Source organism: Tetrao urogallus (genome assembly GCF_951394365.1).
Source record: "Tetrao urogallus genome assembly, chromosome: Z".
Lineage (NCBI taxonomy): Eukaryota > Metazoa > Chordata > Aves > Galliformes > Phasianidae > Tetrao > Tetrao urogallus.
Window position 1 is genome coordinate 52,284,466 of NC_136816.1, and position 23,353 is coordinate 52,307,818.

The following is a 23,353-nucleotide window of genomic DNA, read 5'->3' on the forward strand; positions in this document are numbered from 1 at the left end:
CAGAGGGGTAAAAAGTATTTTAACAATACTATTTTTACCCACTGCTTCGGAATTGTCAAAACATGAATGTTAGCTCAGCAGCAGCTCTGGGGCATTACCTCACAGGAGGATCCCCCAGCTCAGGAGGAGAGGAAAGGCAGCATGGTTTAAGCAAGGCTAAGCACACCATGCACAGCAAGTGCACAAATACTGCTTTCGAGGTTTGCTGCTACCACTAGATAGCCTCTGCAGCTATGAATATTCAATAACCTGTCCATTTCCCTCTCCTTATGCCATCAGGGATAAAATGAAAAAAACACAGATGTAACAGACAATGCAAAACAGCATAGTGTAATTGAGTAAAGATGTGAAGCAATGAATTTTCTTCTGTGTTTCAGTATAATGCTGGCTATTTCTCTTTAGCATTCTGTTTAGATTATACACACGATTTTGATGTAAAAATCCTTAAAACCTGTGCATACTCTCATTCTCCCCCAGTATAGTCTTGTGTTTCTAATATTCTCCTCGTTCCTTTGCTGTTTTTTTCCCTATTTGTTTTGGTTGCAAATAAAATCAGGCATTTCCTATTATGAGAGTTGAAACATCTCATGTCCAAAAAGACAATAAGTAAATAAATAAACAAACAAATAAATGAAAGCATGATAAGCAAAAAACAAGTTTATAAATCAGATTCATTTGGAGAATGTAGACATATTGAAGTTAAACGCAAAATAGAATAATACATACTAACTTCTAAACTGCCCTGCATTTATTAATGCAGTTCAGATTTTTCATTTAGCAAGAGCACACAGTAATTCTCTTCAAATACTAGCTGGTCCTAGATACCTGTAATAAATAGGTAAAATTGGGAATGGAGACCTCTATTACTAGGAATATTCTGAAGCAGCTGATACCTATAACAAAAAAAAAAGAAAAAAAAAAAAGCAACTGCAAGCTTTTTTAAACCTGTGGTAAATTTGCCAGCATCAAGTCCTGCATCAAAGAATGAATTCAGGGAGACAGAGAGAGCAATACAGAAATGCCAAGAGACCTTCATGGATTTACAAATACTTCATATAAACAAATTTTCAAATAGCTTTATTCAGAGTAGCCTTTCTGCTCTATTAAACATAGCAAACAGCTGCCAGATTTATTCAGACAAATAATCAACAACCATAGAAGTAAAATGGCAGAAGAAAAAGGAATTTTGGCAACAACTCCACAGAGGAGCACAGCTATTCTCCAAGTACACTTCTTCTATGTGCTCATGGTTCTGTATGGCCAGTCAGGAGGAAAAAAAGCCCTCAGTCACAGCAAAATGTACAAAAACTCTATCCAAGTATCTCAAAGCAAGCAAATTTAAAAACATGGGGAAAAGACCACAGTAACCTGTTTTTCTTTCCCTACAATTGCAACTACACATTTTAGAAGGGAACGGTTTAAAATAAATGTGCGACAGCCTCATTCAATCACTCACCTTGGGTTGCTGAGCAGGTATAAAGCAGAGAGGCAGGCTTTAGCAAGCAAAGGGTAAGAACAGCAGATAAGTATAAATGGGTTAAGAAAACAAAGCACAACCCAAACTTTTCATTGCAACAGTAAGCTTAACTGAAAATAATCTAGGCAATATTTAAACTACTTTCTCAATCATTCAAAAAGCATAAGAAATGCTCTAAAGCAATAATTATTAATACACAGGCTTACTCATCGGTATTCTCGACTGCTTGATGGGTATACTGAGTTTCTGAGCCTTACACAGCAATGAGACAGATCCCATGGGCATATTCTTATCTCAATGCAGAAAGATTTACATGTGTAAATTCCATACACTGAGATAGATGAATGAGTAAACACCGTTGCATCTGAATGCATCCAAAATGCAATTATTAATATTTTAAAATGTCCAGGAACTACATTCAACTTAAGGGTAGTAGTATGGAATGTTCCACTTAATTCCCACTCTCCTACCTAACTACACTGTTTTCTAATTATTTTGTATAACATAATTTGAGTTATAATTGAGCTCTCACGGAGGTTTCTATTTGAACCAGGAGAAAAAACTTATTCTTTAAAGATACAACATTAAAAGAATTCCTGCTTAAGTGTACAAAAGAATATTCTTTTTATATGAAGTGCTTAAAGAAAAAATATGAAAATTTCAAGTAATTGAACAAATACGACAGTGTTATTTAAGAGCAGCTTTGGAAAAAAGACTAGTAAATACAGACAAGAGTATCAATATGTGTTTGATTTACTACTGGAAGCTGGAGTTCCAACTTTTTGCTTTTCTGCAAGCAGGAAACAGTATATTTCATGACAGAAGACAAAACTCTAAGCCAAAAGACTGTTTCAGGGTGAAGGATAATATCTGTGTTTTTAAAGGCACACTGAACACCTGTCAAATAGCACTGCATGTCCTTTTAAAGATATTTTTAAATTAAATCATTAGTATCAGACAGAATACTAATAGAGACTAACACAAGCAGCTACACTGGAAGCACTTGCTGTACACTTGGAAATTGAAAGCCACACAACCTCTTCTCATCCAAATACGTTTACTGAAGCTTCTAAAACAGTATTTCTCACCTTGCTCCTTCTTGAAGTCTTTTTCTGACATAGTGACAGGCAAAAGCAGTTCTCCAACAGGGGGCTGAATGCTAACATTGAAATGATCATCCTTGGTGCTGGCAAAAGAGAAATTACAGAGAATCAATGAAGTGCTTCAAAATAGATTTATACATATCAACTATGAAATCTATAAACAGCGTAAAAGCTACCTGTTTGATTTCCACCTTGTTAGCCCCAAAGTCTGCTAATTTCTAACATCAGTAAAGTTGATCCATATTCTTCAGTACAAAGATAGAATTAACACAGAATGCATATTCTCATATTTCTGAATTAGTAACTTTCGTTCATATTATGGTTAATTTTCAATCTGTATAAACTGTATGTTTGCAAGTTTATGCATTTTACAATTCTATTAAAGTAAATGTCATTCATGAATTCTGTTGTTAGCAATAGCTGTCCCAGAAATAGGACCAATTCTAGCAAAGACTAAAGGAACCATAATAATGGTTCAAAATGTCAAAATCAAAACAATTGGGAATGGAAAAAAAATCATTTTGATTTTGTAACATTTCCTATATCTATATACAAACACAGCAGAATGGCTGACTTAAAAGCATACTGGAGAATGGGAGAGATTAAAAAAAAATTTACTGTCCTTAGGGTATTCATGAGCCCTGATGCAGCTACGTGTGCTTACATATCTAGCAGATGTGATTACAAGGCCACTCTATAATCTTAGCTCAGTCATGGAAACTGGGAGAAGTGCCTGGGACTGGAGGAAGGCAAATGTCACTCCCATCTACTTCACCTCAATCCCTGGGAAGGTGATGGAACAGCTCATCCTGGAAAACATTTCCAGGCACATGAAGGAGAAGAAAATAATGAGCAGCAGACAGTATGGACTCAGCAAGGGCAAGCCATGCTTGACCAACCAAATGAGGCTGATTGATGAGGAGAGAACAGTGCATACTGTCTTCCTGGACTTCTTTAAGGCCTTTGAGGCTGCTCCTCTAAGATCCTCATAGAGAAGCTGTTAAAGTGTGGGCTGGATAGACAGTCCAGTCAAGTGGATCACAAACTGGCTGAACACCAGGGCCTAGAGAGTAGAGATCAGTGGTACAAAGTCTAGTTGGACACCAATAACAAGTGGAATACCCTATGGATCAATATTCATTAACAATCTGGACTATCATTAGTGATTACTGGAGGTCTTCAAACTTAGAAATGGTCCTGGACAATCTGCTCTGGATATGCCTGCTTTTGCAGAGATTGGACAGGATGGACCCTCTGCTACCTATTGTCAAATTGCTCTCCACAGCCATTTAATTTTGTAAGTTTCCAACTATTCTGTACTGGGGTTTTCCAAGTCCACAAAACTTCACTATGTTTGGCTGACTAATTATAGCTTACAGAATTCAGCTAGTAATTCAGGATCAGCATATTCAGTCAGAATCTTTATTACAGCTTAGAAGCATGAGGAATTTTTGGAAAACAGCACCTTTCATTTTGCTGTTGTACTAAATAGCCAATATATATTGATTGCTGATATGCCTCAGATACCCTACTTAAATATAATGATACAATCATTAGAATGGAAAATATGTTTGATCGACAGTATTTAAATTAAATTCTAACATGCTACTGTTTTTTTTCTTTTAGAAGCAACTTTGCAACTTTAAAGTTTTGGAATAGAATTGACTGATGGAAGGAACAGCACTAGATGATTAATGCAGAAAGCGTGTCTCTTCATCCTTCTAAAGATGCAAGATAAGCCACTTGAAAACTGGAAAACATTTGATGTTCCTATTACTAAATTACTAAAACTTAAATACTCGCCACAGTTACCCAAACTCACAAGCAAATGTATTGGTACTAATACATTCATTTTCCATCTTCTGATAGGTTTTAGTTATTCTTATGCACATAATCTCAATATGGGCCTTTCAAATTAAATTAATCATTTTGTTGACTGATAATTATTATTTAGTAAGTGTATAGTGAAACAATCCCTTGAAATCTCAGTATTCTCCTTTGACAAAGAATCCCTTATTAAATGGTTCTTTAAAAAGCAGCTTTGCTAAGAAATATTCACATTTTTACTCCTGTATTTCTTAAATATCATCTATCTCCAAAGTCATTAACACATTAAAAGATAGGTTGATTTGCTGGTGGGATTAAGTGCATTGTAGTAGTAGTTTCTTGATATTTTTTTTTTTTCAAATTGATCAAGAATTCCAGTGGCTGAAAAGCTGAAGGAAGGTTCTTTCATCAGCTGCCCCATAATTTTTTACTGTTTATATACATCTATACTGCTTACTATAGTAGTAAAGCTTTTAATGGTACTCTAATTAGCATTATTCATTTCTCCAGCCAACACTATATCCCATATTTAAGCAATATGTGTGATAAATAAAGTCAGCATAAAAGAAAATAACAATTCTTTATAACAATGATTTGTGCCTTCTGGTGTCTGGATATGCCATTTGTACATAAACTTGAATTGTAACTTCTGTAATTAGATCTCTCTGAAATGCTTGTAACAATCTTTTCACACTAAGAGTGAACGCGTGAGCATTGCTTGAAATCTGAAAGGTCCATGCACTATTCTGCTGCTAAAAAGCAAGCCACTTCCTTTCCCCTAATGATTACAAGTTAATTCATATTAGTTGATAAACAGCAAACTATCATACCTTGCAGGCAGAAACTGACTGCTGGTTATTCTTTAAAAACACTTTGTTTTTAATGTCACTTTAGCCAACATCTAGTTTTACTTTGCATTAGTTTGATTTCAGAATAATTCCGTAATTATTTCATAATTTCACAAATTCAGAATTTCACAGTAAATTCACATTTTAGTCTTTTAATAGTCTCTATCACACACATCACAAACTAAATACAGAGATTTTATTTATTGATCTGCATGTCTTTTATTGTATTTTTATACTAGAGATGCAGTCATATCTCATTTAACGAAAGCAATTTCATAGTTCTATAATTCAGGTTGGGAGATGCCTCTTGAAAACATCTGGTTCTACCTCCAGCTCAGTGCAGGGCCACCTTAGTTCACATTGATCAAGGCCTTGTCCAGTTGAGTTCTGAGTACTTCCACAGATGGATATTAATTACATCAGATATCTAATGGCTATGTTTAATAATAAAGTTGAGTCATGCAGTATAACAGTGAGCAATGTCCCCAAATATCTAGTTAACAAAATTCCAGCGTATTTAACTTATTTATTCATACTTTGGATATTAATTAATATAAATAATGTTTAGATAAAAACCTGAAGAAATGGCTCAAAGATTGAGTGTATTAACATTTGAAAGGCGTGGCAGAGAATGGATAAAATTGGTTAAGCTGCACCGAAACATCTCTTAGGTGGTGATGCTCTACTTTTCCTGAGAAATCACGCTGAAGAAGCTTATCAGAAAAGAGCTTCTCAAGCCTCTAAAACAAAAGTTTCTAAATTTCAGAACTTTAAGATTGCATTTTCTGCTATTAGCTAGTAAAATCTGTAAGATACATCCTTGATGAAAAACTTATTCTAAAGGAAAAGTCTGTAGAAGAAAGCTCAAAAAGAATCAAACAGACAGGGATGTTTGAGAACAATACCTCACCACTACATAGCAGTCCCTTTTTTTTGTTTGAATTGCAAATTTAGGCACAAATAGTCAGGCATCATTATGCTTATTGTTGCCTTAATAACTGATAAACTATAAATACTACATTTTTAAGACTTCTGTAAGACATAACTTTCATGATATAATTCAAAGGATCACATGAATTTCTGTTTTGATATACCCAATGAAGATGAAAAAATGAAAGGTGATAATGCTCCCACAGGAACACACCAGCTCCATGACAGATGACATTGCAAGATAAACATTAAATCCTATAGACAGTGTACACTTTTAACTCTCCTTCATATGCATGCAGTGGGAATAGCTAGCCCCCATCATTTGAAACTGATATCCATTTTCCTTATTCCTCTTCCTATTTAAAACAAAAAAAAAAAGATTGGTTACAAAAGGTAAATAGGGAGAAGTTCCCTCTGCCGTAACAAATGACCAGAGAAAAAATGTCCTCCTTAAAATATCCGCCTTAAAAAGATATAAAATCTTTAAAATTAATATAAATAAGCACTCTTCAGATGGCAGTCTTAATTTTTAAAGCTTATTATTTTAGCAAGAAGCTGGGCAACAGTCTTCTTGCTACTTGCATGCTTCTCTTTGTTTTTATACCCAGCAAAGCAGAGTGGTATATGCTTGACTCAGAATACATGTATGGAAAAACAGATCACTACTTTTGTCTTATATTCAAAAGATCTTCACAAATGATTGAAAAAAAGAATGGAAGAGGTAGAACACCACACTAAATTCCTGGAAAAAAAAGAAAAAGAAAAAAAAAAGAATGGCAGACTTTGCTCATTCTCTCTTGCTGACGGAATAAATGACATTCCACTTTCACATGAAAAAAATACTTGAGAAATAGAAAAAATCAGAGTACGTGTTCATGTCCAGCCTTGCTTTCTCTAGATCAGTTGTCTGTCTAGATATATGTGCTTTCTGGAACTGGGCCAACTGACTACTTCAGAGTAATGAAGTAAAGAGAAGAGTACAGCACTGCTTTTCTTAATATCCACTATCTCTAAACAACTTAGTGATCTGCTGACAAAGCATTAGGTAAGGAAACTTTAAGAAACAAGTAAAAATGCAATTGACTGATGTGAAGTCAGTCCTACTTCTCTAACATTAACTTTTAATACACTCCATAACATATTCTGCTACACAGTTCTAATCATGATTTTGTGTAGGAATGTGATTTCAATGCATTTTTACACTCAAATGAAATACTGACTGCTACCCAACTGATCCTCCTCGTTTATTCTATTTTGCAGGTAGAAATTCTTCTTGAAGTGTGTAGAGTAAGGTTAAACTCAGAGAGAGCAGATTAATAAGCTTTCCAAATTTTATTCATGGATTTCACTTCATTTAGGATGTTGCCAGATTCTTCCTGCTATACCAATCCCTTCTACAATAGTCTGCAAAATACTCCTTCTACAGTCTGGAGTATATAAGGGGAACAGACAGTTCCTTTCTCTCGTAATAGCATTGCAATAGGAGAAGAGCATGTACACAGTCCTAGCTCTTCTAGTAATATTTGTCCTGCATTAGGTGACCGGTCCATACCTACAAAAATCTTTGCCACAGACCACACTATTTTCACATGGTCTCATTATTCAGTGTAAGAATGAAAGGCACAAAGTTGTTGCTTTTGTGCCACTTCTCTTTCTTCTTGGGAGCCCTTATTGTATTCCTCACACTTAAGTCTTGAGAAAAGCAGGTTCAGATGAAGAGATGCGGGGCACGAACATTTTCCCTACAAGATATTGTTTCAAAGAGAACAATATCCTGCACAAAAGAGAATAACATCCTGCATGCTTTTCAAAATACCAGGGAAGAAGAAAACAGATTCTCTGTAAATTAATCTTATATTCAAAGCTGTGGTTCTTTTGTAGCTTCAGGAAGTGCTAAGAGAGCAAGAAGTGGGATAAAAAACAAAGGGAAGAGGAGGTAAGGGCAACCTTCATGCCCTTTTTTTCAGATCTCAAAGTTGTAAGTAGGAGACTTCCCTTTCCCACTGAGTTACTCACTAAACACCTGAAACATGTCAGAGATTTGCCTACTGGCTTTTGCAAACACAGCCAGGAATTTGAAATTCTAAATATATGTATACAAAACAGCATAAGAACATGTATGTGCTGTAACTTCCTGCCTTTGTAACCTTCCTTGCCTTCCTTCTCTAGGGTTGTAAATGTCTTCATTCCAAGGATCCAAGGCCAAATTCTGACACGGCTAAGCTCCTAAACCTTTGTGACATACCAGATAGTAAAAATAAAATAAAAGAGTGATAAGATTTTTTAAGACCATGATTACCAGTAGATCAGTGACTCAGGAGAAAACACACTAAGGAAGAAATACCGATAATGGAAAAAAATATATAATCTACTGTCAGTGGATTATACTACAGTTAGTCTGCAAGACCAAGGACCCGTTTTCTCCTCCGTTAGCTGATGATCATTTTCTTGGGCAAAGACAGAGGTCTCTTACTGGGGTGGTGGGTATGCTAACACCTACCAAGGGTATCCACGATTCAACAAGCAACCTGACTACACTGTGTTAGCCAAGAAATTATTTTTTCTTTAAAACCGTATCTATTCTGCTTAAAGAATGTGCAGAAAGTTCCAAAATGAACTGCTTTTGGATCTGTAGGATCCAAAAAGGAACAAAACCAATAAGAACAGGAATCTCTATTTATTTAACTTTCCAGTCAAGGGAAGCATTATTGTGCAGAACACCACTGTAACGGAAACATAGCGTCTCTGCAAGGAGAAGGCACATAAAAAATGGCAATGAAGAGACTTTTGCCTTATTAGTACATAAAATGAGCATCCTAATGCATATTCTAAATAAATGGATTAGGAACAGTTTTCAAGTCATGGCATTTCACCTCTTTTTAATTACATGTGTGATCTTGATAAGCTTTAGTTCATAAGAATATATAATTTACTGGGGAAGTTTTTCTGAGCTCAGTCCTTTCAGCCTCTCTGTAAATACTATTTCACCTTCATTGTCCTTAATTTGTACAATAAATTCAGAAGGAGATCTAAATATTTTATTACACGTTATTTTTCTTCATATAGTTTGTATTTATTGAACCAACTATTAAGCAGAACATCCCCCAGCAGAAAGGTAGCATTTGCTATGCAAAACACACAGTCCGTGATTGGCATCTAAGACCAATTGATCTAGCCATTACCACTATCTCCCTACCCCCACAAGCATTACTACAAAGCTATTGATTTAAACACTGTCGATCGGTTTCCATTTTCTGATTTTGGGCAGGCCAATTAAGAAAGTGAGTAATTGTGATTACACTGCTTCAGGATCAATTACATTTGATGCAAGACAAAGTGCTCCCTTTTAGAACAATGTAAAGAAAATTATTACGATCAAGTAAACTATTATTGAATATGCTTCTAACAAAAATGCAAAATAACTGACAATGTTTTCATAAAAATACATTATCGGGAAATATAAGAATACTGACACCTGTGTATGCACAATATTTAGACTACGTTTTAACAAACTTTTCTGACTTATTCTTCCTTTTAAATATAACATTTTAAAGTAGTATAAAAGATTAAGAAGGCTACAGTTGTGTTGGGATACAGGCCACAAAATGACAGAATGCATGATATCTCCAAAGAAAACTGACATCAGTAGAATTTTGAACAACAAATATTTTATTTTTAACAGTAAAACAGTAAATTTAATTCAACAAATATTTTAATGATTTCTACACTATTTACTGAGAACTAGTCTCAAAGAGACAGGGCCCTATCAATTAGCAAAGGAACAAAGTAAGCAATTCCTATTCTTAATTTAATTTTAAACTTAGCTTGAGCTTTGTCATTGGACTCACATTGTCCAAATCATTAAAATGAATACACCACTGAGGTCTCAGGCAAATCTATTTACAGTGATGTTACTCATAGTCTGGTTGGTGTTCAGGATTATTGATCGGTCTTGTTTGTCTAATAGGAAAATAATAAACAATTACTAGGCAATGTTGGAGAAAGTAATCAGTTTTTATACATCACTAATACAGCAGACCTCCCAAAACATAAAGGTGATGATCTGCATAAAATCAATTTTTAATGCTACATTGCTTATCCTCCTCATTTCTAAGATTCTTAGCAATAAATGGTATAATTCTGAAAACAAATCATTAGTATACTAAAAATATAAATTTGAAAGAAAAATGTCAGTCCTTTTTTTAAAAAAGAGCATTCCTGCTTGATACACTGAGCATATTTTATTCACAATAAAAACAGAATATATTTATTCATTTTGAAGCAATAATGAAATTGTATTGCCTAGAAAGGAACTTCCCTTCACAAACAAGTCCTGTATCAAGCAACAGTCCAAACCCATTCCCAAATTCTGGCAAATAGCACAAACTGTAACAACGTGATGTGCATAAACTACATGCTATAGACTCCTTGCTAAAGATACTACTATCTGTTAAAATGAATATGTGTGCAGAAAAAGGTTCAAGGAGGCAAAATATACATTTTCAACAGTAAAATATCCCTTCCCCTGAAACAGGAAATTTATCTTATTTTGAAGTCACTTGAGTGCATTTAGATTAAAAAGCTTTTACCTTTAATAATCTGTGAATTGTGCAAGCTGTGCTTAATAGCAGCACATTAAAATTCCTATATTATTGAAGAAAGGGGTCCAGAAATTTCTGAAAGAATGAGAGTTATCCCTAATTTAGAATGCTGCAGTGTGAATGCCTATTCAATATCCCTTTTGCTACTGGGTATAGAAAGCAGTAGTTCTTGCAACAGTATGTAAAAAAATATTATTTTCAAATATGTGGGGGGGGAAAAAGATTCACAGATTCACATAGTGCCTTTGCCTCGTTTCAAAGACAACGTCAGGTAGTACATGCCTGAATTGCTCCTAAAAGGAGGAGCCACAACTATCCATACTTAATGTTTAGACACTGCTAGTCCTTTTCTCTGGTTTCAAAGGATGCTTTGTAACAAAGATCTCACAGGTTCAAAAATTTTTCTGCTAGTTTAGCATGCAATGGAACTCTTCAAAATATGGATCCTGAATGTGCCGATAATGACCATAATAAACATAAATCAAGCATGTAAGACAAAATCTAATTCGCTAGCCAGCTACTTCCTTTCATTCTCTCCAGTCAGCAAATTTTGAGGCTAGTTTCACACAGTCACATTACAGAAGTCACAAACAGAAGTAACAAGCACTTAAGATAGCAAAATTGCTCATAGTATGCACTTTTTTAATTTGCAATTTCTTAGAAAGAGAATATATTTACTGGCAATATTGACTGGAATAATATTTGACTAGCAAATGTGACGCCTGTCTTCAAAAAGGAATGGAAAGATGATCCTGGTAGCTACAGACCTATCAATCTCACCTCAGTGCTGCAGAAGGTTATGGAACGGGTAATCTTGGGAGCCATCATGGACCAGTTAAAGGTCAACCAGAGGATCAGGCCCAGTCAGCAGGGGTTTAGAAATGCTAGATCCTGTCTGACAAACCTGATTTCATTCTGTGACAAGGTGACCCACTTAGTAGAGGAAGGTAAGGGTGTCAATGTGGTCTACCTGGACTTCAGTAGAGCCTTTGACACTGTCTCCACAGCATTCTCATGGAGAAGCTGGCTGCCCACAGTTTGGATGGGCGTACGCTCTGCTGTGTGAAACACCGGCTGGATGCTGGGCCCAAATTATTAAATAGAGTTAGGTCCTGTTGGTGGCTGGTCACAAGTGGTGTCCCCAGGGCTCGGTTCTGGGACTGCTTCTATTTAATGATCTTGATAAATGGATTGAGTGCACCCTTAGTAAGTTTGTAGATGACACCAAGCTGGGAGGGAGTTGATCTGCCTGAGGTAGAAAGGTGCTACAGAGGGGCCTGGATAGACCGGATTGATGGGCCAAGGCAAACTGCATGAGTTTCAATAAAGCCAAGTGTCGGGTCCTGCATTTTGGTTACAACAACCCCAGGCAACCCTACAGGCTTGGGGAAGAATGACTGGTAAGCTGTCTGATGGAAAGGGACCTTGGTGTACTGGTGGACTGACGGCTGAATATGAGCCAGCAGTGTGCCCAGGTGGCCAGGAAGGCCAGTGGCATCCTGGCTTGTATCAGGAATGGTGTGGTGAGCAGGACTAGGAAGTAATCCTGCCCCTGTACTCAGCACTGGTGGGGCCTCACCTCAAGTACTGTGTTCAGTTTTGGGCACCTCAGTACAGAAAGGACATTGAGGTGCTGGAGCAGGTCCAAGGAAGGGCTACAAGGCTGTTGAAGGGCTTGGAGAATATGTCCTATGAGGAGAGACTGAAGGGGCTGTTTAGTCAGAGGAAGAGGAGGCTGAGGGGAAACCTTATTGCTCTCTTCTAATATCTGAAAGGTGATTGCAGTAACAGTGGGGTTGGTCTCCTCTCAGTGGTGACAGAACAAGGGGAAATGGCCTCAGGTTGCATCAGGGTAAGTTTAGGTTGGATATCAGGAAACACTTCTTTACAGAAAGGGTTGTTAAGCAGTGGAATAGGCTCCCCAGGGAGGTGGTTGAGTCACCGTCTCTGGATGTGTTTAAAAACTGTTTGGATGTGGTGCTTGGGACATGACTTAGCGGAGGGTTGTTGGAGTACTATGGTTAAGGTGTGGTTGGATTCTATCTTTAAGGTCTTTTCCAACCTGAGCAATTCTAAATCCTACGATTCTACATATAAAACATTCCAGCATGCTAATCAGACCTGACTGCTCCCTTCAAGGTGTTGTTATTAAAAAAAGAAATAAAAACAAAATTTGAGGGAATATGTAATTCTAACTTGGAAAAGTAGTTTATGCTTCTACATGGTATTATTACGCCAAAAGAAAACAGGACCTCTCAAACATGACCTGTCAAAGAATTTGTGCACTTATACACATAATTCCAAGCCTAGATTTGAGATCGAATCTGCATGTTTACGAGCTAGAGCTAAAAGAAAAAAGAAAGAAAGAAAATAAAACCTCATAATTCTTATTAAAACAGAACAGCAACTATATCTTATTTTTCTAAAAAGATTTTTGATATCCAGCATGTTGACAACTGTTGTTCAATTATTTAAATATTTATTAAACACTACAATTGAAACTGCAGAATCACAGAATGGCCAGGGTTGGAAGGGACCTCAAGGATCATGAATCTCCAACCCAGAATAAACTTATGTTACAATTAGGGCAAAAAAATAAGCACCACATGGTATTACTTTTATAGGAGATTTTCATTCCCACTTCCATGAGAACTTACCATAACTGGAAACTGGCAGTCTGAGTAGAATCACAGAAGTCGATACCCATTGAAACAGTCACAGATCTCTCAGGCTCAAGGCATTCTACACAGAAACATTTTGAACAGCTAAAGTAAACACGCAGAAGAACACTATAATGCACATGTAACCCGCCATAATTTCACATAATTACAAAAACCTGTATTAATAAAATAGTTTCCAAATGCTGGATGCACAACTGAGATAATAGGAACAGGGCACATACATTGTATCATAGGTAAAGTGACAAAGAATACAAGGAATTTATGTTTTAATGAGAAAAGCAACATTTTGGAAGAAACAGTAGATGATATATAACTTAATTTCTGCAAAAGAAACAGCTTCACAGGACATCTACCACCATGAAGTCACTACTGGAGAAACAACTGCTTTAAAGAGCAGGACCATGTTGTGGAACTCAATAAACCTGAAATGGATTGTGTGTTCATCCCTGAATTTTTCATGTTCTTTCTGCATAACAGAAGTGAATTCTATTGACTGTTCGGTGACATTTTGAGTATATGATCTGATTAATACCATTACCATTTTCTACTTTCAAATCTTTTGTGACAAGCATCAGTGCAGACTGGAGGATGAATAGATTTAGAGAGACGTGAATAAGGACTTGTGTGTATATGCAAGAATATGTCTGACTATGCAAGACCACCACTTTCTATATTTGAAATTTGGCAAAACAGTAAGATTTTAAAAGAGAATACAATTACCTATTGGATTAAACTCATGCATCCTCATGCCTGGGGGTAACTTCTTCTCCCCTATATGAATATTATCTATCTTCTGATCAGTTGTATTTGTTAATGTCACTTGCACAGATACCATACGATCACCAAAAATGCATGGCTGTCTTGAGAACTGATAATGAGCTGATAATCCTTTTCCAGTCATCCGATGAAGCATTTCATGCGTTTTTGTTGGCACAAATACTTGGGTAGTGACCTGTTAAGTACAAAACAACAGTTGGTGAACATTTTAAGAGAAGAACAGATAAAATTACAATTAAATGCTACAGTTCTCACACAGCTAGAATGCCTGCTTTCTAATCAGAATTTTGGCAAACCAGGCACATGAAGGGATTTACCTATTATTGCATTTTAGTAGATCTGAGTTATCTTTAAAAGAGTCTAAAAGTAACATTCCATGGTGCTGAGAAATAGCAGCATTTTGTTGTACTTGCCCAATTTTTCTTTTGTATATCTCTTCAATATTTTAATTTTTATCTATTAAATTATTCATTTTTAAAGTTACGGATAAAATAATGTTGTTTCTCTATTCTAAGCATCAAAACTCAAGACTGGCCCCAAATCTACCATAGGGCACAAAACTATAGATTCTCCTCTTGTTAAAACCCCAAGAACTTTCATCTAACAACTACACCGGTCAGATACTAAATCTACAGGTGTACAGACCAGAGAAATGTTGTCACTCCTTTAATCATCCTCTTGCCACAAGCAATAAGAGAAATCTTAAGAATATTTGGGTCCTTTCTATCCTGAAGTAGCAGTGCGAAAAACATTTAGTGAATAAGAAAACTGCAAGAGATACTGCTGCTCTGGAGATCATGAGTTCGAGTGCAAAAGGAAGGAATATGCACAAAACAGCAGGAAAGTGATATGTTCTTCATACAAACTTACTTGCTTTAGATTAAGAAACTGTATGAAAAGTAAAGCTATACAAACAGAACATGGAGGTAGAAAAGGCCAAATGCTCAACACATAAATCCTGTTTTAGCAATTCGCTATAAGCTATTGAATTTTAGGTGTTAATTTCTATGGTGAGTGTCCATTTTTTGTCTTACATTTATAGCCTCAACTGTGTAACTAAGTGAAAGAGACAGCTACAAATAAAATGATGTTTCAAGATGCTAGGTAGTTAAGAAGGAAAACTGGCTTTAATCTTGTCTTGCCTACAAAACTCCTACAGGGTGCTATGTTTTTCTTACTGCCACATTTAACACTGAGGTGCTAATCAAGACTTTTTGCACACTTCCAGCAATATGAGAAGCTGGTAAGAGCTGTGATTTACACCCACAACGTGACAGAGAAATGGGAGACAAAATACATATTGCTAGAGAATACTATTGAAAACCTTTAGAAGTTAGTGCATAACAAACTTGACCACACTGTCTGAGCACCAACTTCTAAACCGGAAAGCAAAGCTATAATACATTTCATTTTAGATCAGCATCTGTAAAGATTAACCACTAAATGCTTAGAAGCATGGTCACTGCACTGACGAAAGCTAAAGAAAGCCACACAAGGAAGTCAGTGATTGTGTATTCAGCAGTGGCTTTGGAAGTTGCATTATTTAGTTGTATTACACTGAATGACAAATAATTAAAGAAGAAAAAGGTAAAAAGGCTTTCCATTCATGTAAAGCCTTACAACTACATGACTATGATTAATATAAATCACTTAGTGATGTGACCAAGAAAAAAACATCTACAAAAATGTCCACATCTGGTTTAACTTTCCAATTTCAGATCCTTTCTCTATTACAAAAAAAAAAAACCAACCCTGGTATGAGTTTTGTTATATACAATTAATTATCTACCAGTAAATTCTAGTGTAAAGGCTAAAAGACAGTTTCAGGATCCATCAAGTTGAAGATACTCCACAACCTTAGTGTTGACTCTCTTAATAAGTTATCAAGTTATTAGTAAGTTTTAAGTAAATTGTCTCCACTAAGATGAAATGTGATGTGCTCAGGGACAACTTGTTTAGTTTTCCTTTGTCAGCAAAATAAAATAATTAATAAAACTTAAGTTTCAAAAAGATGAATTGAGATTTTATTTGAAGTTAAGCTCATCCCTTGTCTTTAAACATTTAAATCAGATTGAATTGAACATGCAGAACTGTGAAGTTATTTCATAAAACTGCTCAGTGATTTTTCATTAAGAAGCTTAAGAAATATACTCTATATACTTCTATTTACATATAGCTTTTGAAATATTATTTATTAATAGGAGTGAAAGCATAAGAAGATAATCAGAAGTTCAACATGTAGATATATATTCATATAGGTTGAGTAAAACTCCCTCAACACATTCAAATTCTGACACAGAACTCAAGTTTTATCAAAACCTGATTGTGATTTTTCTCTGAGAATTTAATCTCAGCCTCTTACAGTACAGCTTCTCATACTTCATTCATAATTTCACCCATTTGAGGAAATTCACTTTTATGTTCAGTATTATACTATACAAACTGGAAGACGTGCAGAAGACAGCCAGATAATAACCCATAGGACATTAATTTTCAGTTGCATTTAGTATGTCAGAACTAGAAATAAATAAAATGTGTCTTTTGAACAAAGGAATTTATTTCTGGAAAACTACTATTCTTTAGGCATTTTCATGACTGTGAGATGACAAAGGCTGATGTTACTGTATGGCAGTTTACTGAACAGCTGTATCAGTCTGGTAAACAGTTTTTTTTTATTTTAAAATTTCAGTGCACACAATTGCAAAACTTACAGAAACCTATGTGACATGATGCCCACAATCAGTCTGGGGTTAAACTAACCTCCCAAAGAGTTAATAAAACAAGAAGCATCTAGTAACCATGAGATAATCTTCTACAAATCTTTCACAGCATATGTTTAAATAATAGAAGTCATTTGTGTACCTTTGGATGGTTTATGAAAATAACCAATCAATTCTGCAGACACAACATTATTTCTAAAGGAAATCTATGTGACTCATGATGCCTGCAGATACACAGAGACAAACCACACATATTTTATCAGTTTATTACAGTAAGCAAATAAGCGTGGAATGAGAGTGCACATAACTGTCTACTTAACGCTTACTGAAACATTTATAAGAGCTGTTATCTCCCTAATAACAGACAGACAGTGTGCAATTTTAGAGAGGAGAAAAGCTTCATATTTTTTAACACTTCACTAAAAAGTAACTGAAGAGTGTAAAATGAAAAATACTCTGTGCAGTTAGCTGGTAATGGACCATATTATCAACTCAAGTTAGATTTATAGGATACAAACTAGTCACTAATAGTTATTTTATGACATAGCATGTCTGCTTTTTTTGGGTGAAGATTATTAAGATTAAACTTGCAAACTTTTTTTTTTTCTTTTAAAATATGCAGCTGTAGGGACTCCACAGTGATGTCATATGATAAAATTATTGGTATGAACCAGGACTGCCCCCCATGGTAACTGCAAATACTCAAAAATAATCCATAAAGATCATAAAGATCATCGCCAGTGAAAAGCCAGCAAACCCTTAGCACATGAACATGCTTTTTTTTTTTGCCAGTTCAATAAGTCCTTAATAATTTTGCTCACATTACTACAAAAACTATTATTATTTAAAGTAAGAAGCACTAGAGGGTTTATTAAACCTATTACATAAAATAGAGCTGGACAGACTTTCCTATATGATGCATTTGTTCCTTACTTGAATAATGCTTTAATAATAAATATGGATTAAATTTTGACCCTGATTCCAAAATTTACTGATATTTGGATAAAACATATATCACTGGAAAAAATATTTTCTTCTAGAAATTACAGTAATTATGTTCTATTCCTCTAAATTTCATTCCATAAGACAGTGGACTGAATCAACTAATCTAAGCAGCCGCTCTTACTGCCCTCCTAGTGGCAATATCCATGACATAATCCAAGAATGACACGCTGAGCTGTGAGAGCTGTATCCTCTCCTACACTCGATAAAGGGCTATGCTCCAGTAACTTCCAAAGAGCTAAAAGAAGAATAGTTATCTCACAGCCCAGCCACATCTACATGATCTTTCAAATCAGAATAGTGTTCAAAAAACTACTTAGACACAGGTTTACAGTACAAGAAGAAAGATGTAAATCCAGGTGAGCAAAGGAACTGGCAGTATATGTCAGCATATTTACAATCTTCTGCTCCATTACCAGTTACCTATTGCTCATGGTCACATGGCAGTGTCTGCCCTATACAGCTCTTACAAAGATAATTCTTCATAAAAAAGATGCAAGAAAAAAAAAAAAAAGGGAGCAAGAAATTACCCTGCGTTATCTGCATTATTTCACAAGGCCATATGAAACCTCCAAAACAAAGTATACTTCAGTCTTGTTCATACGGCTTGCCAGGCAGCATCCTCATAAAGCGAGGGGGAGGCAGAACAAATAAAAATGCAATCAAGCAAGCTCATATTTTCTGTAATCTAGAGAAGTAACAGGATATTATGATTCCCCTTGGGTTAGTTTATATAGACCAGTAGGTTTTTGAGGACTTCACATCAAATTCATATCAAATCATATCAAATAAATACTTTGAATAACTTTCCCCAGAAGACTTGCTCATCTGCTGTATATCTACTAAACACATTCTAAAGTCACATATGCTATGAAGACCTTCAATTTCTAACACATTCTAACCCCTTTCTTTTTGCACTGTCACCAACTCTTAAGCTCTACACTTCCCTAAATTTCGAACAGCAGTGAGGCTAACTGAAAATCCGCATATTAATGATCACATTTTTCAACCAGTGTTAGCCAACAATTTCAGACAACTGAAAGTGAGTTCCAAAAATTCTTACTGAATTCCAACATTGTTTGAGTAATATTGCTGTCTATAAAAACTTGGAAGGAAATAAAAATTCAAAAATGTCTAAGTGACTCCCTCTAATCTTCTTTTACTCAGAGATCAATCTCAAACAGAAGAAGGTTTTTATCATATATCTCATAGTCTGCCTCTAAGGCTGCGAAAATTCATCCTTTCTTCTGTTGCTTTTTTTTTTTTTTTTAGCTCCAATATTTATGTGGTCTTAACCAGGCCTAAAATTATCCTTTCAAAAAGTGTTAAGGTGAATTTGTGAATCTTCTGTAATATTTAATAGTCTCATTTTTCTAATAATTTTATATCCCTTGGATTTTTCATTGGTTCCCTTAAAATATAAAAAAACTGCACAGATTTCCATTTAGTCTACATGAAGAAGTATTGTTCTTAGACTTTATTGAATTAATTCATAATATTAAGGAACTAGAATTAGGATTTAACCACAAACAGCAGAAAATTCATTCATCCCATATCAGATTTATCAAGACCTTTAAAACTGAGACTGTACTTAGACTGCAATTTATGTGTAACTGAGAGCCAGAGAAATAGGTTTAATTTTGCATCTATGATACAACTTGAAGCATTTAACTAAACCAATATATTGTTTCGTTACAGATTTGCCGTTTGCTGGGCATAACATAGCACGTGAGTAATCCAACTATAATCATGGACTCACAGAATGGCTTGGCTTGGAGGGGACCTTAAAGACCATCCAGTTCTGTCTCCCAGCCATGGGCAGAGCACCGCCCACCAGCTCAGGCTGCCCAGCACCCCATCCAACCTGTCCTTGGCTGCCCCCAGGGATGGGACATCCTCAACTTCTCTGGGCAGCCTGTGCCAGCGCTCATCACTCTCTGAAAAAGTATTTCCTCTTAACATTTAAGTTAAATATCTCTTTTAGGATAAAACCAATCCCCCTTGTCCTGTCACAGTCAGACCATGTATAAGTCAGTCTCCCTCCTGTTCATGAACTTCCCTCGTGTATTGGAAGGCCACCAATGAGGTCTTATTTGATCATTCTTCATGTTGAACCAGTGCAGCATGTCAGTAAAATCTTTTTAAAACACTCATAAGAATGAATTTCAGTAGCAACAAAATGGGAATAACCTCACAGTCAAATCAGGATATATCAGGTATACAAACATCAAAGAAAGGGCCAAACTTTGTGTCCACAAGCCGTAGTGTAAATTCACAAAGGCACGTTCTTCCTCATAGAAGAGGTACTGCAGTACTCTAAACTTGACAACAGCAATTATGTGCGGCAAGGAAAAGGCATTCTTCCAGTACACAAACAAATAATTTTCTTCAGGATAGTTATCTGACCCTTCTGCTGACCAGCTTCTTAAGTGGCGGCCTTACCTTTCATCCTAATTATGAATTTGAAATAGTGGATGCTACAGATAGAGATTAACATACATTTCTCCACTGAGTCTAAATAACTTCAAAATACTTTTTATGAATGGCTTCTAACTTAGTATTTTGATTTTAGCAAACAGTCAGTATTCTTCAGCAAAACATTCTTTAGCACCAGTATGCAAAAACAAGCAGTTACCAGTTACCTTCTTACAGTAATATATAGTTTATACATAGATTAGATAAATGATCGAGTTATCATACATGTGTACATATGTTAGGATTAGGGTTTATGTATGTGTACATACATAAAAGGATTACAATTCCTACATATTGACCTCTTCCTTCAGAAGCATCTAGTTCAAACTACGCTCCAGAAACAGACCTCTTGTGTCAGGATAAGTGTATAATGTAAGTCGAAACTCTTACTACACACTACCTCTTGCAAGGGAAAAATCAGCCTGTAAAACACCGTATTTCAAATCTAGCATAGGTATTTACAAATGCTGAAATATAAATTCCACCTTTGCTGGTTTTATATGAACATATGCTAATTTTGGTCACTATATGCTTGTTGAGGCATGCAGAATGTTGTTTTGGCTTCTATCAGGGTGATTTTAATGCATAGTAAACCACCTGCAGAGATAAAATTCCCAAATTAACACTGAAGTTAGTGGACATGACATCTGTTACCATTCTTTCAGTGCTTGTGTAGAATCTCTGCACGTGCTTGAATGTACATGATGCTGATGTACAAATATTCCCTTCATATTTCATTTTACATATTTTAACTGAAAAAAAATCTATATAATGTAGTTTATGAACTTATAGTTTCTTGAGAATATTGCTGAAATACAGCTTTTCCAAGCTTTTTTTTTTTTTTTTTTTTTTTTTACCTCGAGCTTCATTTTTTGTCCTTAAAAATTTTAAAAAATCATTTGTTACAGATTGCAGTTTGTCTGGAGTAATGGAGATTTGTTTATAATAAGTCACCTCTTGTTTCTTTACTTAAATTCAAAAGTACAAATTTCAGTGGGACTCAGAAACAAAATTCATGGCATCAGTTCAACAAATTTAAGAACATGGCTTTAATTATTAGCTGGGTCTGTGCAAAGTCCCTCAGCTGAATATGAAAGCCAAACTAGGCAGGCAGTTTTTACTAAAGTACTTCCAACATTATCTTGGTGCTAATAAGAAGAATTTCTGTTATTGTCACCTGCATCCTCCAAAGACTGCTTGTCACTCAAACAAACATAGCAACAGGCAGACTGTGACAGTGAGCATTTACTAAAACTACTTCAGCTTTAAAGCAACTTTTAACACACATTTAACAATAGTTGAAATCTATGATTTACATAGTAAGAATATATTTTAATCCTGCTGCTGTGACAAAGTTCCATCAATGAAAACAGTAGTGATCCCCGCACATTTTTCATTAAAACTTTCCAAGTTAATGTGATAGTAAAAATTTGAACACAAACCTTGTTTTACAGTATTGAATTCCTGAGCTCTACTGTTCAACTGAAAACACATTTTACACCTCTTACAAATGTAACTTTCAATAACCCTGCTGCCCCCTTTAAATCAAGAACACAGATGTGAGATACTAGAAACAGCAACTGACACTGCATGAAGCCATTTAAAAAAAAATTTCCGAAGCCAAGTGAGCAATGTTATCATTTTGCGCATTTTTATCATTTGCACACCTAGCAACGCTATTTCAGGAAGATTTTAGAACTGCCCTTCTTTTAGTCTTAAGATACTAAGATACTACAAACTACGAAGTTATTAGGAGAAGAGCATGCAAAAATAAAGTCTGTCACCAAAGTGAAATTTTAAAAACTTATCTCGTATGTTATGCTACTAAATCACAGCATTATTCAGTAGCCTTTTAAAGAGTCATCTTTCCTTCCAGTGTTCTCTGGATAGTGGCATAAAGGGACTGAAGTTAGAAAGAAATCTGTGGCACATCGCCTACCAGACTTTGAAGAAACAACCCTTATGAAGTTTCTGGGGCAGCTGGTATTAAGGGTATCCCACCTTCCCACATTTGTCAGGAGGAACTTTCAAAGTACGCTGAAATACCTTTGAATGCATATCATTTAAAATATTATAACTCACAATACTATATTTCAACAACTGTAATAACTTGCCTTTCACTTACTTCGTATTGCAAGCTTAAGTTTCTAGGCAAGTTACATGGCAAGTAGCGTAATGGAAGAAATGATACTAATACCACTGACACTTCTAAAAAAGTTCAGTTAGCCCCGTGTGTATTTTTTCCTTTCTGTGTCAAAATCCTTGGTTTTAGTTTATTTTTCAAATCTGGGGGCAAAATCTCATAATTTGATTATTAGGTTTTTAATTCCATGTGACGGTGGCTCTTCAAGTAAAAATAACAAGATGGATTCTTACTTGCAGTAAGCAAAACTTGATTATTTGCTTTTGTTTTAACCATGCCAAGCTGAAAAAAATGATCACTAACAACTTCATAAATGGAGACATATGTTAGTTATGAATCATTTACTCCTACTGTCACCTATTTTCAATAATCAGGTAATTCCAAGGTTTACAGACTCTCAGAATATTTGTATTTACTTGGAACTCGATATTCCAAGTAATTTATAGGGGAAACTTTGATCCAGATCAGAGAAGTATTTTCTGGTGAAACCTTAGATACTGCTCTGAAATTCTGCTTTAAAGTGCAATCCAAGTTTTTGTTACACATTGGCCAATTATAATCAAGAAAAAGCAACTTACAGTTGCTTTGCAACTTACAGTTTTGTTGTATCATCCTTACATTTGAAATAATTAGTTGTTTTCACAAGTAGTAATTCATATACTTAGTAGAGCTTCAAGAACTCACCATATCAGCATAGCAGAATATGCCAAAGGTCTCTTGATGAGGATATTTTAAAATTAAAATGAGATCTTTGCAGTTTTTCAGTGTC

At 35.4% G+C, this 23,353-nt stretch overlaps 1 protein-coding gene across 3 annotated transcripts in view; it reads right to left on the bottom strand.

The window, feature by feature from the left end:
* Nucleotides 1–23,353, bottom strand: part of AP3B1 (adaptor related protein complex 3 subunit beta 1) — a gene marked incomplete at both ends in the record, with an annotated part of 157,798 nt that overhangs the window by 14,442 nt on the left and 120,003 nt on the right. For all 3 annotated transcript variants that reach the window (XM_079549003.1, XM_079549002.1, XM_079549001.1), the window contains 3 exons: nt 2,566–2,663; nt 13,444–13,528; nt 14,188–14,419. In XM_079549003.1, coding sequence (XP_079405129.1) covers nt 2,566–2,663; nt 13,444–13,528; nt 14,188–14,419 — 415 coding nt within the window. The remainder of the gene's footprint in view (nt 1–2,565; nt 2,664–13,443; nt 13,529–14,187; nt 14,420–23,353) is intronic.